This window comes from Melospiza melodia, chromosome 7, assembly GCF_035770615.1.
Source record: "Melospiza melodia melodia isolate bMelMel2 chromosome 7, bMelMel2.pri, whole genome shotgun sequence".
NCBI classification, from domain to species: domain Eukaryota; kingdom Metazoa; phylum Chordata; class Aves; order Passeriformes; family Passerellidae; genus Melospiza; species Melospiza melodia.
In genome coordinates this window covers 28,851,151-28,865,534 of record NC_086200.1, presented here as the reverse complement: position 1 = coordinate 28,865,534, position 14,384 = coordinate 28,851,151, and the positions used below count along the sequence as shown (strand labels likewise).

The 14,384-nt window shown below is 61.9% G+C and overlaps 2 protein-coding genes across 3 annotated transcripts; both read left to right on the top strand.

The window, feature by feature from the left end:
- The first annotated feature begins 1,558 nt into the window (after positions 1 to 1,558).
- On the top strand, positions 1,559 to 7,955 carry SHC2 (SHC adaptor protein 2). Of its 2 annotated transcripts, none has more exons than XM_063160978.1 (12): positions 1,559 to 2,047; positions 2,440 to 2,510; positions 2,902 to 2,962; positions 3,094 to 3,213; positions 3,317 to 3,370; positions 3,509 to 3,560; positions 4,323 to 4,449; positions 4,570 to 4,735; positions 4,814 to 4,880; positions 4,970 to 5,134; positions 5,257 to 5,558; positions 6,587 to 7,955. In XM_063160978.1, exons 1-12 carry the CDS (start codon positions 1,565 to 1,567, stop codon positions 6,713 to 6,715), a joined length of 1,797 nt encoding a protein of 598 aa, XP_063017048.1. In that variant the 5' UTR covers positions 1,559 to 1,564; the 3' UTR covers positions 6,716 to 7,955. The 2 variants fall into 2 exon arrangements, with proteins under 2 accessions (XP_063017048.1, XP_063017049.1); XM_063160979.1 differs by having other exon boundaries at positions 5,257 to 5,491; positions 6,587 to 6,705.
- Positions 7,956 to 9,979: 2,024 nt separating this feature from the next.
- C2CD4C (C2 calcium dependent domain containing 4C) lies at positions 9,980 to 13,756 on the top strand. The gene has a single exon (XM_063160977.1). The coding sequence runs from the start codon at positions 10,329 to 10,331 to the stop codon at positions 11,592 to 11,594; it is 1,266 nt and encodes a 421-aa protein (XP_063017047.1). The 5' UTR covers positions 9,980 to 10,328; the 3' UTR covers positions 11,595 to 13,756.
- The last annotated feature ends 628 nt before the right edge of the window (positions 13,757 to 14,384 follow it).

Sequence of the window (14,384 nt, the reverse complement as noted above, 5' to 3'; positions counted from 1 at the left end):
ATCATTATTACTCTAATTGCATTACTGTTTTTAGAACCATTTTATTAGTATTAAACTTTTAAAATTAAAAAAAAAAAACAACAAAACAAACAAACAAGTGATTGGGCGTTTTTCACAAAAACAAAACCAAGGGGAGCGATCAGAGAGCAGGGAAGCGCTTCCCAACATGGCAACGGCAGATGTAATTCTATTACCTTGATTTATTGATCGCACTTAGAGCAATTACTGGCTCTCACCCCGGCACCTGCCGGGGAGCAGGAGACAGCGAGGAGGAGAGGAGACAAAGGCGGCTGTGCCGTCCGGGGCACGGAGAGGCTCCGGTGTTGTTTGTGCCGGCCCCCGGGGAGGCTCCGGTGCTGTTTGTGCCGGTTACCGCGAGGGCTGGGGGGTGTTGGACCGAAAAGCGACCCGAGAAAGCTGAAAACAAGCGCTGAAAGGAGGCTGAGATGCTGCGAGGATGCAGCCCTAACATTAAAACCACTTTGGGGATGGAGGGGATGCAGGGCTGGGGAAAAGTGAGGGAGTTCCAGCACTCCAGTCCTCTGAGGCGCTCGGAAAACGCCGCAGCCCCGGGGCAGGAGCAAGGGCGAACCGCTCGATTGAGGTCAGAAAATCCCTTTAAGGGTTTTATGGGATTTTTCTCCCCCCTCCCCGCTTGCTGCAGTTACAAGCCGAATAAAAATAACAAGAAAATGTTTGTGCTGTTCGCTGCCTGAGCCCTCCAGACAGATATAAACAAAAGAGTCAGATCTGGCTGCGGATGAGATCACAGCGAGAGAGACACACACAAGTAGGGCAGCCCGCTTGTGCATCGAAGCCTGGCCGAGCCCTCCCCCGCCTCCTGCCCGGCCAGCCCTGGGCATGCAGAGGTGGGAAGAGCAGAAAATGGCCCCGTTGTGGGCGAGGGCAGCACCGGCCGAGCTAACGCACACCGAGAGCGGCCACAGCCCGCTGGCTCCGGGAGGGGCTCCCGGTCACCCTCCCCTGCCTCATCCCCCATCCCCTCGCTCCCAACGCTTGTGGCAAAGCTAAAAATGCTCAGGGCCAGCCTCAGCAGGACGGAGGGCACAGCGTGGGTGGCTCCGGGAGGGGCTCCCGGTCACCCTCCCCTGCCTCATCCCCCATCCCCTCGCTCCCAACGCTTGTGGCAAAGCTGGAAACGCTCAGGGTCAGTCCCACGGTTCGGAGCAGGATGGAGGGCACAGCGTGGGCGGCTCCGGCCCCACGGGCCGTGTCCGCGGGGGCGACCCGGCGTGGATGCTGCTGCGTGCGGGGGATGCTCCGCTGTGCGCGGGGATGCGGGGCAGGACGGGGATGCTCCGCTGTGTGCGGGGGATGCTCCGCCGCTGGGCGGGGATGCGGGGCGTGCGGGGCGGGCCGGGGATGCTCTGGAGGCCTCGGGGGGGGTCAGGGGCGGAGGATGCGGGGCCGGGCGGGCGGCGGAGCAGCGCTCTCACCATGACATCAGCGCGGCGCGGCCCCGGGGGAGCGGGCGGGGGGTGGGAGCCGGCGCGGCGGCGGCGGCGGCGGCGGCAGCGGAGCGGAGCGGAGCGCGGCCCCGGGCATGCTCCCGGAGCCCAAGTATGATCGCTTCCGCGACGAGCCGCTGACCGCCCCCATGCCGTCGCCGGCCCCCGCGCCGTGCCCCGCGGCGGGCGAGGAGCCCGAGCACGGCACCACCTTCTGCGCGCTGCTGCCGCGGATGCCGCAGTGGAAGTTCCCCGGCTCCAGCGGCTTCCTCGGCCGCGGCCCCGCCGGTGCCTCCCGGGACGCCCCCGCCGCGGCGGCGGAGCCTCCCTCGGGGCTGGCCGCCGTGCTGGGCGCCTGCGAGCCGCTCTGCGCCGCGCCCTGCGCGCTACCGGGCGGCGGGAGGGCGCGGGGAGCGGCGGGGCGGGCGCGGGGCGCGGCGGCGGCACCGGCACCGGCGGGGGCCCGGCCCGGCGGGGATGAGTGGAGCCGCAAGGGCAGCTTCATCCGCAAACCGGCGCAGGGCTGGCTGCACCCCGACGAGAGGGTGCTGGGGCCCGGCGTCTCCTACATTGTCCGGGTAAGTCCCGCCGGTGGCGCGGGAGGGCGCGGAGAGCCCCGGGCCCGGGGGGTCCGGTTCGTCCAGCTGAGCCCTCGCTCGGGTCCCCCGGCACGGCTGGACCGGGGCAGCCCCTCTGGTGCATCACAGCCGTGATGGGGCCGGGCCCCGGGGGCTTGCTGGGCCCCGGAGCCCACGCTGGGACTCCAGTGTGTCCATCCCCTACCAGGCATCACAAGCTGGAGCACACAGATGAGATTTTGGGGTGTTGGCACAGGATTTGGGAGTGTGATGGGGCATTCTGGGGTAGGGATTGAAAGCTGCTGTGTGATGCCTGGAGCTGCTGTGGAAGATATCCCTGACACCCTCTCCTGTCCCTTTCCTGCCCTGCTGTGCTGCTCTCCCCCCCTCAGTACATGGGGTGCATTGAGGTGCTGCGCTCCATGAGGTCCCTGGACTTCAACACGCGGACACAGGTCACCAGGTAGGGCCCTGCAGTCCCACTGTCCCACATCCCTGGATGCTCCCTGGTGTCTCTGGGTGCTCCCTGGTGGCCCCGGATGCTCCTCGGTGGCTCTGGGTGCTCCATCATCCCAGGGCCCTGTGCAGAAAGGGGAGCACAGGCCTGGAAGAGCTGTGCCCTGCACCAGGGACACAGAGGAAGGGCACTGCTGCAGATCAATGGGTGGAAAGAGGAGAAGGGAGGTGGCCCCAGCCGGGATTACGTACCGGGGCCGGGGCCGTGACGTGGGGCAGCGCTGCGGGGACGCTGCAGTGCCCGGAGATGTGGGGCCAGCAGACCCCACAGGGCAATGTGGGCTGGGAAAACAGCTGGGATGTGGAGCAGTGAGCAGGCCAGGCTCTGTCCATTGCAGAGAAGCCATCAACAGACTGTACGAGGCGGTGCCGGGTGTGAAGGGCATCTGGAAGAAGAAGGTGAGTTTCCATTTATCCTGTCCGTCCCTGGGACAAGCCAAGGCTGTGGGGCAGGGAACCAGGGGTGTCTGCTCAGTTTGTGGGCCTGGCCCTGGTGGTTTCATTGCCCCCAGCACCCTCTCCCCTGTCAGGCTCCCAACAAAGCCCTGTTCTCCATCCTGGGCAAGAGCAACCTGCACTTCGCCGGCATGAGCATCGCTGTCAACATCTCCGTGGATGGGCTGAACCTCATGATCCCCACCACGCGCCAGGTGAGCGCTCCTGGGCATCCTGGGCACACATTCCTGCTGCCTGCCAGCCTGGGAGCCGGCAGCCCCTTTGCTGACCCCTCCCTGGGCCGTGTTCTCCATGCAGATCATCGCCAACCACCACATGCAGTCCATCTCCTTCGCCTCCGGTGGGGACATGGTGAGTGACACACGCACAGGGTGGTGGGGACAGGTTCTGCCAGCTGAGCTGAGCACAGAGCGGCCTGGCCTGGCTCAGGACGTGGGGCTGGGGCTGAGAGCAGCAGGACATGAGTGCTGATGTCCCCTCTGTCTGCAGGATACCACGGATTACGTCGCCTACGTGGCCAAGGACCCCATCAACCAGAGAGGTGACACGGCCTGGGGGCTCTGGGGGAGGGATGGAGGCTGGAGGAGGAAATCTGTGACCGTGTTCAGGGCTCTGAGGTTGAGGGAAGAGGTGGGAATGTTGACTCCATGTTTCAGAAGGCTTGATTTACTATTTTATGATATATATTACATTAAAACTATACTAAAAGAATAGAAGAAAGGATTTCATCAGAAGGCTAGCAAGGAATAGAAAGGAATGGAATGATAATAAAATCTTGTGACTGACCAGAGAGTCTGAGACAGCTGAATTATGGAAAAGGGAAAAGGAATGTTCCTCACTCGGGGTCATCAATTGTGGTGGTGTTCACAGGGGTCCCGGGATGAGGGAAGAGATGAGGATCTGACTCCATGTTTCAGAAGGCTTTATTTATTATTTTATGATATATATTCTATTAAAACTATACTAAAAGAATAGACAAAAGGATTTCATCAGAATGCTAGCTAAGAATAGAAAAGGACAGAAGAAGAATCATAACAAAGGCTTGTGGCTCAGACTCTCTGTGATTGACCATTAATTAGAAACAACCACTCACAGATGCACCTGTTGCACTCCACAGCAGCAGATAATCATTGTTTACATTTTGTTCCTGAGGCCTCCCAGCTTCTCAGGAGGAAAAAGCCCTAAGGAAAGGATTTTCCTTAAAAGGTCTCTGTGACAGAGATCCCCCGTGGGCTCAGGGTGGGGGAAACACTCAAACCATCCGTGTGTCTGTGTGTCTGCGTGTCCGTCTGTCTGTCCCCAGCCTGCCACATCCTGGAGTGCTGCGAGGGGCTGGCACAGAGCGTCATCAGCACGGTGGGCCAGGCCTTCGAGCTGCGCTTCAAGCAGTACCTGCACAGCCCCCCCAAGGTGGTGGCACCCCCAGAGAGGTAGGGACCCTGCTGCTGCACCCCCCTGTCCCGGGCACGTCCCCCCTGCCTGGGGGTGGCTCTGGGACGCCCTGTCCCTGCAGGGTCACCCTGTCCCCAGCTCACCCATCCCTGCTGCAGGGCGCTGGCTGCAGAGGAGTCAGCCTGGGGCGAGGATGAGGAGGGGGCGGCAGAGCACGATTACTACAACAGCATCCCGGGGAAGGAGCCGCCTCCAGGGGGCCTGGTGGACTCCCGGCTCCGCCACATCCGCGCTCAACCCTCCAGCTCCATCCCCTGCAGCCAGGTGAGCCCCTCAGAGCCTCTGCTGGCCTTGCCCTGGGCGCGCAGAGCCCCCCAATGCTCTCATTGCCTCCTTCCCTAGGGTGGGTCAGCAGCCAGACGAGACCCGAGCAGCCACCTGGGGCCACCCTGGGACGTGGAGAGCCAGGGTGGGTACTGAGCCCTGAGCTGGGGGGGGGGTCCCTGTGCCTCTGGGCAGCTCTGGCCAGCAGTGATGGGGTGATGGTTGTCCTCGCAGGCCAGCCCTGCGATGGGTACCTGCAGGCTGACAGCCACGCCCTGGGGCCGCGGGAATACGAGGAGCACATGTACGTGAACACGCAGAGCCTGGACACCTGGGAGCCCGAGCTGGTGGCTCATGGGGCAGCAGAGGAGAGCCCCAAAAAGGATCTGTTTGACATGAGTAAGCCATTGCTCGCTGGGGGAACGGTGCTGGGTCACCCAAAACAGCTCCAGAGGTGCTGCGCTCACCGCGGCGCTCTGTGGGCCCTGGGTGTGACACCCCACAACCCCTGCATCCCACAGGGCCCTTCGAGGACGCCCTGAAGCTCCACGAGTGCATTGCAGGGGGTGCCAGCAGCCCCCCCATGGAGGACCAGTGGCCGAGCCCCCCCACAAGGAAAGCCCCCATCGCCCCCACGGAGGAGCAGCTGCGGAAGGAGCCCTGGTACCACGGGAGGATGAGCAGGAGGGACGCCGAGAGGCTGCTGCAGATGGACGGGGATTTCCTGGTGCGGGACAGCCTCACCAACCCCGGGCAGTACGTGCTGACAGGAATGCACAGCGGGCAGCCCAAGCACCTCCTGCTGGTGGATCCCGAGGGAGTGGTGAGGGCTGAGGGCAGGGGATGGGGTGGGTGGTGGGGATGCAGCTATGGGCAGGGATGGGGTGTTGGAAGTGGGTGCTTGTGGCTATAGGGCACAAAACAACACACACACCACTTCCCTTTTCTTCTCAACGTGAAGAAAATTGAAGTTTGTTTTCTGACTCCAGCCGTGACGGTGTTCACAGGAGTCTTGTGTTGAGGGAAGAGATGAGGATCTGACTCCATGTTTCAGAAGGCTTGGTTTATTATTTTATTATATATATTACATTAAAACTATACTAAAAGAATAGAAGAAAAGGTTCTCCTCAGAAGGCTTAGCTAAGAATAGAATAGCAAAGAATGATAACAAAGGTTTGTGGCTCGGACAGAGAGTCTGAAGCAGCTGGGCTGTGACTGGCCATTAATTACAAACATCCAACATGAGCCAATCACAGATGCACCTGTTGCATTCCACAGCAGCAGATAATCATTGTTTACATTTTGTTCCTGAGGCCTCTCAGCTTCTCAGGAGGAAAAAATCCTAAGGAGATGATTTTTCATAAAAAGTTGTCTATGACAAATGCCAAACAAGTTATTTACAGAAAGTGTGCGAGGAGGTTTGCTACAAGAAAGTAAACATCAGAAGGCTTAGAAAATATTAAAAATTTAGGGTGACACCCCCAGGGCACTGGCACAGGTGTGAGGTGTCCCCATGTCACCATAGGACATGAAACAACACACAGCTGCTCTCAAGGTGAAGAAAAAGTTGGAATCATGTTTTATGATTCCAATATTTATAGTTTTCCAAAAGTGATTTATAGTTTTCCAAAAGTGGATTGGAGGGTGACAGTGCCACCTCTGCAATGACACTGGACAAACCAACAGTCCATCAGATTTCTCTTCCTCTATAAATAACGCAAAACAATGAGTTATTTACGGAAAACGTGAAGCGATGAAGTTTGCCGCGAGAATGCAAACATCAGAAAATCTTAAAAAAATCAGGGTGAGAGGCAGCTGTGCTGAGCTGAGGACCGCTGTGCCCTGCTGCAGGTGAGGACCAAGGACGTGCTGTTCGAGAGCATCAGCCACCTCATCAGCCACCACCGGCAGAACGAGCAGCCCATCGTGGCCGCCGAGAGCGAGCTGCACCTGCGCCAGGTCGTGCAGAGGAAACAGTGACACCAAGGGGGTATGTGAGCCCCTGACCTGCTCCCCCGGCTCTGGACTCGCCCCAGGGCAAACCTGGGGTCTCTTCGTGCTCCCCCTCTCCAGTTGTGCCTGGATTTTGAGGTTTGGGGTCAGGCTCCCCGTTTTCCTCCCCAGTGAGGCTGGGTGGTGCCTGGCCCTGCAGGTTCTCCCTTGGGTGCTGCCTGCCTCCATCACCTGCACGGGGTGCCCTGCCCAGCTGGACACACAGAGGTTTAATTCCACACCTACAGGTGAAAAACACTCTTGGGGTGGGAACTGCTCAGTGGCCTCAGCAGGAGGGACAGAGCCTGAAGCCACCTCAGGCAGGGCTGTCCCCACTTGCCCCAGCACTGCAATGGGGCTGGTGGATGTTGCTGCAGCCCCTGGCTTGGCTCTGCCTGTGGGGCCAGGCACAACCATCTCTTGGACGCTGCTGTTGGATGTTCCTGTTGGGGACGTCCCTTTACAGCTGGATTCTCCCCGGAGTGGCTGCCACAGGATGATGCTCCATGTGTGCCCAAGCCCCTGCAGCCAGGCCAGGGCCAGGATGGAGCTCACGAGGGCTCACGAGGTGTCCCATGGCCAGCTCAGGGTTTTTGCCAGGTTTTTGTGCCATCACAACCCCCTTTTACCCGCCCTGTGTCTGGTGCTGGGCATGGGTTTGTGCTTTGGAATACATTTCTAATTAAACCTGGAGATGAGCAAGGAACACAGGTGGTTCATGCTGGGAACAGGTCTCCATCACCACCAGCTCCTGCCTGGTCTCACCTTGGCCAACCCATCCTGTCCAGTCACACTTATCCCTGTCCCTACGGGTCACCCAGTGTCCCCCATGGGTCACCCAGTGTCCCCCTGGCTCCAGAGTGGCCTTTGGCACCCAGGGCTGGCCCTGCACGGCCTCTCCTCCTCTCACCTGGCACTGGCTCTCCCAACCTGCCTCCACCTGGAGCAGCCACCCCTGGGGTGGCTCTGAGTGGCACAAACCCAGCTGTGACCCACTGTGGGTGACAGCAGAGCCAGAGCTGTGGGTGGGTCTGGCTGTGTCTCTTGTGTCACAGACAATTGGGGGGTCCAGCTCCAATCCTGGCTCTGCTCTGCGTCCCCAGCACCCATCCTGGGGAGCAGGGTCACCCCAGCACCCTCAGCCCCTCGCTGGGGATGGCCCCTGCCAGATCTGGCCAGTGCCAGCCGAGCCAATGAATAAAATGAGCCCCTAAATAAAGCCCAGTAATGAATGTGTAATTTTCCATTGATAGCTGGATTCCGCGGGGACGACGCGGCGCTTCCATCTCGGCTGCTATTTTCTGTCGTGGAGTGATGTGTCTGCAGAGATAATTGCACTGTTCCCTCAATAGAGGCAGGGAAAGGCAGTGAGGGCCCCCGACTTTCTTATTTCACAGCTGGAGAACCAACCGAGCTCCTGTGGTTCACCTGCTGGCGGGGCCTTGCCCTGCAGCAGGGGGATGCTGCCCTGGAGGGATGGAGGGCTGGTGGGGAGCTTGTTTCAAGGGTTAAACCACTTTGGCTGAGGTTGATTTGTGGTGCCAATGGGTGCAGGGGGCTCTGTGCCTCAACCCAGAGCTGGACTGGAGGGCTGCTGCTTCTTCATCCCCTATGAAGGGAAGGCTGAGGTGTTTTGGGAAGGTTTGGAAGGCACAGGAGAGCAGCTGCAGAGAACGCGGCCTCCTTGGAAATCTCCCTGACCAACCCATCCCCTGCACCTCTCTCAAGCGTCTCAGACCACAGACACACCCAGTTCGATTTTTCAGGGCGCAAACCCTTTCCCACAGCAGCTCTCCCTCCTCCTTCCCAGCTTCCAGCAGGTGGTAGCACATTGCCAGCTCCACCAGCGATGTCCCCAGCCCTGCCAGCGTCCCCAGCCCTGCCGGTGCTCAGCTCGGAGCCCCCCGTTCCCCCTCCGTGCCCCGCGGGCACCGGCAGAGCTGGCCCGGCCCCGGCGCTCTTTGTTATCTCGGGGGAACTCAACCATTCGCGCTCCTTGTTTACCCGCAGTTTCGCAGGGTGGAGGAAAAGCAAACATCGGCCTTTTGTTCGCCAGCTTCCCCTTCCGTGAGCCTCCTCCTCCTCCTCCCCCGGGTTCCATCTGCCCTCTGCTCCCTGCGGAACCGCAGGGTGATGTCCCCATCGCCATCCCATCGCCACTGCTGTCCCTGGGACATCCCAGCCCTCGGACGCCCCTTTTTACCAGCTCCGAGCGCGGATGCAGAGGGAGCCGAGGCCGCGCAGCCCCCGCGGAAGGCGCTGGCCACCCCGGGCTGTTCTTCCTTCCACCGCCAGCCCTGCACTGCTCAGGGATGATGATGGAGCTTCCTGACGGCACCCACAGGGCAGCAGCCGGGACCCTTCAGTGGCACTGTCCCTGTCCCCTAGGCTGTAAATCCCCGGGGAACGGGTTGTGCCCGATCCTCGGTTGAATCTCCCGACCCCCGCAGCACCGGGGCTCGCTGTGATGCTCCGTGAACCCTCCCGATGTTTTGTCCCGGTGTCCCCCAGCCCCGACCGCATCCCTGGGTTGTGTGACACGGGGGAGTGTGACATGTGGCACTGTCCCATCCCCCGCAGCTCCTCCAGGGCAATATTAAACCACTCGATGAGGCAACAGCTCAGCCCCGAGATGCTGCTGGCTTCATTCAGTGCTCGGAGATCAAGAGGTGGGAGTGGAGAGAGGCAGCACCCAGAGGGGGCACCGGGAGGGGCGGAGCGGGGCTGCTGCCGTCCCGATCCCACTCCCGGCCCCATCCCAAACCCGACACTCCCGTGGTAACGCGGCCGGGTGTCCGGGGCTCGGGTTCCTGCACGTCCCGAGCATCAGCACCCGGGGGCTCACGGCGCCAGTCTCGGAGCCGTTCGGTCCGGGTCCCAGTCCTGGTCTCGTTCGGTCCCGGTTCCGGTCCGGCTCGGTCGGGGTCCCGGTCTCTGTCCCGCTAGGTCGGGGTCCCAGTTCCGGTCCCGTTCGGTCCTGGTCCCGCTCGGTCCGGGTCCCGGTCCCGGTCCCGTTCCCGTTCCCGTTTCCAGCCCTGGTTGCGGTCCCGGTCCCGGTGCCGCTCGGTCGGGGTCCCAGTCCCGGTCCCGGTTGCCCGGTCCCGGTCCCGTTTCCAGCCCCGCTCGGGCAGAAATGAGGGGGCGCCGCACTCGGAGGATTACGGCGCGGACGGGGAGCGGAGCCGCCGCCGCCGCCGCCGCCGTATAAAAGCGCGTCCGCTCCCGCCCCGCCCGGGCTGCGGCGGCGGCGGCTCCGCTCCAGGTGCGGCGGCTCCCGGCAACGTCCCGCTCGCGGCGGCGCCTCTCGGTCGGTCGGTCCTTCCGTCGGTCCCGGCGTCGCGTCGCGTCTGCCCCGTCCCATCGCATCCCCGTCCCCCGGGTCCCCGCTCCCCGCGGCCGCTTCCTTCGCGCTCCTCCCCGGGCTGGCGCGTCCCCCGGTCCCTCCGGTGCTTGTCCCGTCCCACCCGCCCGCCCGGTCCTCGTCTCTCGGTGCCGCCGGTCGCTCCCGGAGCTTCCGGCCTCGTCCTGCCTCCGCCGGTGCCCGGCCCCCGGTGACAGCGGTGCCCCTCGGGTCTCTTCCAGCCCCGCATCTCGCAGCAACATGTGGCTGCTGGAGCGGCTGCGCGGGGTGGCGGAGAACGGCGGCTCCCGGGGCGCGGGGACGGACGAGTCCTCGCGGGGATCCCGCTACAGCAACGTCCTCACCCCCGACAAGATCCCCGACTTCTTCATCCCGCCCAAGCTGAGCGCGGCTCCCGCCGAGGCCGAGGGCTCCGAGGCGCCCGCGGGGGCCGCTCTGGGCGCCTCGGTGTCGGAGCAGGACCTGGCCAAGCGCAAAGCCCCGCGCAGCCCCCGCCCGTCCGGCCGCTCCCGGTCCCGCACCCGCGGGCGGCACATCATCCAGATCGAGACCGCCGAGGACTGGACCGAGGGCGGCACCAACGTGGACCCGCAGGCACAGACGGCCATGTCGCTGCCCTACGTGCCCAAGGCTCAGACCTCGTACGGCTTCGCCACGCTGATGGAGAGCCCGCACACCCGGCGCAAGGAGTCCCTGTTCCACAGCGAGCACAGCAGCCTGTGCCCCTCGCCCGTCACCTCGCCCGGCGCCCAGCGCAAAGCCAAGCTCAACGGCGACAGCGGCCGCCGGACACCGGCGGATCTCGGCGCCGCCCTGATGCACCCGGGCCGGTATTTCAGCGGCGGAGAGAGCGACACGTGCTCCTCGGCCGAGTCCTCACCCTTCGGCTCGCCGCTGCTGTCGCGCTCCGTGTCCCTGCTGAAGCTCTTCAGCCAGGAGAGCCAGTCCAAGGTGATCAAGCTGAAGCACTCGGTGGCCCGCAACAGCTCGCTGAGCACCGACGACAGCTCCGCCGACACCAGCCCCAGCGCCCAGCGCCGCGCCCGGAGCGCCCCGGCCGGGACGCAGCAGCCGCCGACGGCCGTGCTGCCCCTGGAGCTGCCCGCGGGCCGGGACCGGGACCGGGACCGGGAGCACAGCCTGCGGCTGAGCCGGGGCGGGAGCCTCCGCCTGGCCGCTGAGTACGACCCCTCCAATGCCCGGCTGCGAGTGCGCCTCGTGTCCGCCGAGGACCTCTACGATGCCCTGGTCGACCTGCGCAGCATCAACTGCTGCGTCTCGCTGTGCCTCAACCCCGGCAAGCTGCAGAAGCAGCGCAGCACCATCGTCAAGAACAGCCGCAACCCCGTCTTCAACGAGGACTTCTTCTTCGATGGGCTGGGCCCCGGGCACGCCAGGAAGATGTCCCTGAAGCTCAAGGTGGTCAACAAGGGCAGCAGCCTTAAGCGGGACACGCTGCTGGGGGAGAAGGAGCTGCCGCTCACCGCCCTGCTCTCCTGCCTGTAGGTACCTGCTGCCAGCCCCGAGGGAGCCCTCCCGCCTGTGGGGCTGGCACTGTCCCCCAGCCCTGCTGCAGGAGGGTTTGGAAGGGCCCCCTGAGGAGGGCCGGGGTCGTGGCAGAGTGTGGGGGTCCCCAGGAATGGCGCAGAGTGTGGGGGTCCTCACGATTGGGGCTCTGCCAACTCCAGCCGGCTGCCACAGCCTCTCTGCCCCTGCTCCCTCCCTGCTCCTGCCCCGGATGCAGCAGCAAACGGGGAGCCTCCAGCCCATTCCCCACCGCCAGGGAGGATGGAAGCACCTGTTGGAGCCTTCCCTCCCTGTGGTCTCCAGCTGCCACCAAGCAGGTTGGAGGTGGGTGAATCTCTGCAGCGCACTTAGGGCCACCTCTGAAAGCCCCAGCACCTGTAGTTTGGTGACAGCTTTAATTTAAAAGACAAGTTTCTGCTCTTGGAAACTGCAAAGAAAATACTGCAGAGGTGACCTGAGAGTGGTCAGCCTGGGGGATGAGTCAGGGTTGTGGCTTTTGAGCCTTTCCTGGGCTCGGCCCAGCCCTGTGAGGCTGCAAGGTCGGCTTGGTCTGAGCCCTGCAGCCTCCTGGGCTGCCCTCCCTGCCCAGCCCAGCACTGTCCCCACTGCTGACCCCACTGGAAAACTGCTCATGGAGCTTGGGGGGTTTGTTTTGCCCAAATCCAGGAGGCTGCCTGTGCCTTTCCCACAGGAGGGAGATGCCAGGGGCTGGCACCCCTGCCCTGGGCACAGGCAGTGTCCCAGCAGATGTACCTGCTGACAAAAGCTGAGGTGACAGGAGCGGCCCCACCTGAGTGCAGGTGAGGCTCCAAAACCCTCCATCCCCCCTTGTCTATGAAAGGATCTTCCAAGTGGCAGCAGAGACGTGTCCCGTGGGACCACCAAGCCCCTGTGCCCAGCAGGATCTGACATCCCAAAGCACTGGCCTGGCTTTCAGCTTCCCTCTGGAGCTCGGTGCTCCCGACCCTCCCCATGGCACCGTGTCACCCTGCAGAGTGCCTGGGGACAATGAGGGCGGGGAGGGCCCAGCCGGGGCATTCCTGCGGGCGGATCAAACACTCTGCGTCGTTGTTCGGTGTGGTGTCAGCCTTTGTGTCGGGCTCTGCATGTTTCTGTGCGGGGAGCAGGACACACACACACACACACTCACACGTGTGTCCCCTCTGTGTTAACAGTCCGTGTTCCTTCCTTGTCCTTTTGCAGCAGATGGCAGATCTCAGTGTTGACTATTTATACCCGAGGCTGATCTTTTTCGCAGCAGTTTTATTTTGTCTGTAAATACGTTCCAGGTAACAGAGGCAGAGCCGTTGTTTGCATGGCGGGGCGGGGTGGGGGCGATCCAGGGTGACCGTGGCTGTTTGCTGAGCTTGTGGCTGAAAAAGGAGCAGGACATGAGGAGCTGACACGTCCATCCTTCACGGGGAGTTTCCCACTTGAGGTTTCCCTGCACCCCAGCACCAGGGATGGTTCCCCAGCCCCAAAATGCCCTGGGAGGAGGGCTCTGGGGACAGGGAGAGGGGTCACAAACAGGCTCTGGGGTGACCATTGTGCCCCTTGAGGAGCTCTGGGGCAGGAAGGGGACCCTGCCCAGCTGGCAGCCCCCACACACCTCACCCTGTGCTCCCTGGGGATGCTGGGGGTACCCTGGAGCTGCTGGGATGGAGGGAAAGGCCGCAGGAAGAGGAGGAGTGGGAGCTGGGATGAAGGCTGTGGTGCTCTGAGAGGTGTGAGGGCTGACATCCCCTCAGAAGAACCGTGTGCCTTTGGCTTTGGGGAGGAGGATGCTGAGAGCAGGAGCCCAGGCTGACCCCAAAGGGAGACCCAAGGGGTTGGGGACCCTCGTCCTGCCCCAGCCCAGCCTGTCCCAGGGCCGGATTTGGGTGTGTGACCATGCATGGAGCCCTGGGATTCACTGCTCTGAGCTGGGCTGGTGGTGTGGCAGCCAGGGCTGTTGCTTGGATGGGTCTCTCTCTGCTGCTGGAGCTGTTTTCTGTTGTCCCTGCTTTGGTATTTCTGTGGCTGGATTTAACGATGTATTTTTTTGGAGTGAAAAAAAACCCCCATATATTAATACCTGAATGGAATGTTTGTTTACAGATGATTTCCTCTTTTTAGTGCAATAAAGTCATTTCTAAAACAGACGCAGGTGTGGCCCTGGCTCCTGCTTTCCCCAAAGATATTTCCTGGCATTATTCTTCATGGCTCCCTGTGTGCTCCCCTTTCCAAGCAGCTTTCCAGGGGCTCAAGGAGCTTCTGAAACCCTTCCCCATGGGGTGAGGGGAGAGGGGAGATGGGGAAAGGTGCTGCTCCTGCTCGAGGTTGGACTCAGGGCTGTGCTGAACCACGGCATTGCCAGCTCACAGCCAGGGCTGTGACACTCTGTGGGTGTCCTTCCTCCTCCTCCTGACCCCTGCAGCCCTCCTCAGCGCTGGAGATGAAGAAAATGGTGATGGTTTTGTTCTTGCCACTCCCCCTGCCCAGCTGACAGCATTCAGGTTGCTTTCTTTTCTCCCCCACCTGCCACTTCCAAATCTGTTCCTAGCCAGATGCTGCTGAAGAAAAAGAGGAGTGTTTGCCTGATACCTAAATACCATTTTTCTAATTTCCACAATTCTGATAATTTGTCATTTTTTTTGGTAGCTACAGAGGCTGGGTGGGAACAGATCTGTTCTCTCACCTCTGGCCCCCACAGGGTTGCTGAAAGCAGCTTGGTGGGTGCTAATAATTTAAGTCATGCTTTTTCTAGAGGTCCAAAGCTGCAGCAGTCAG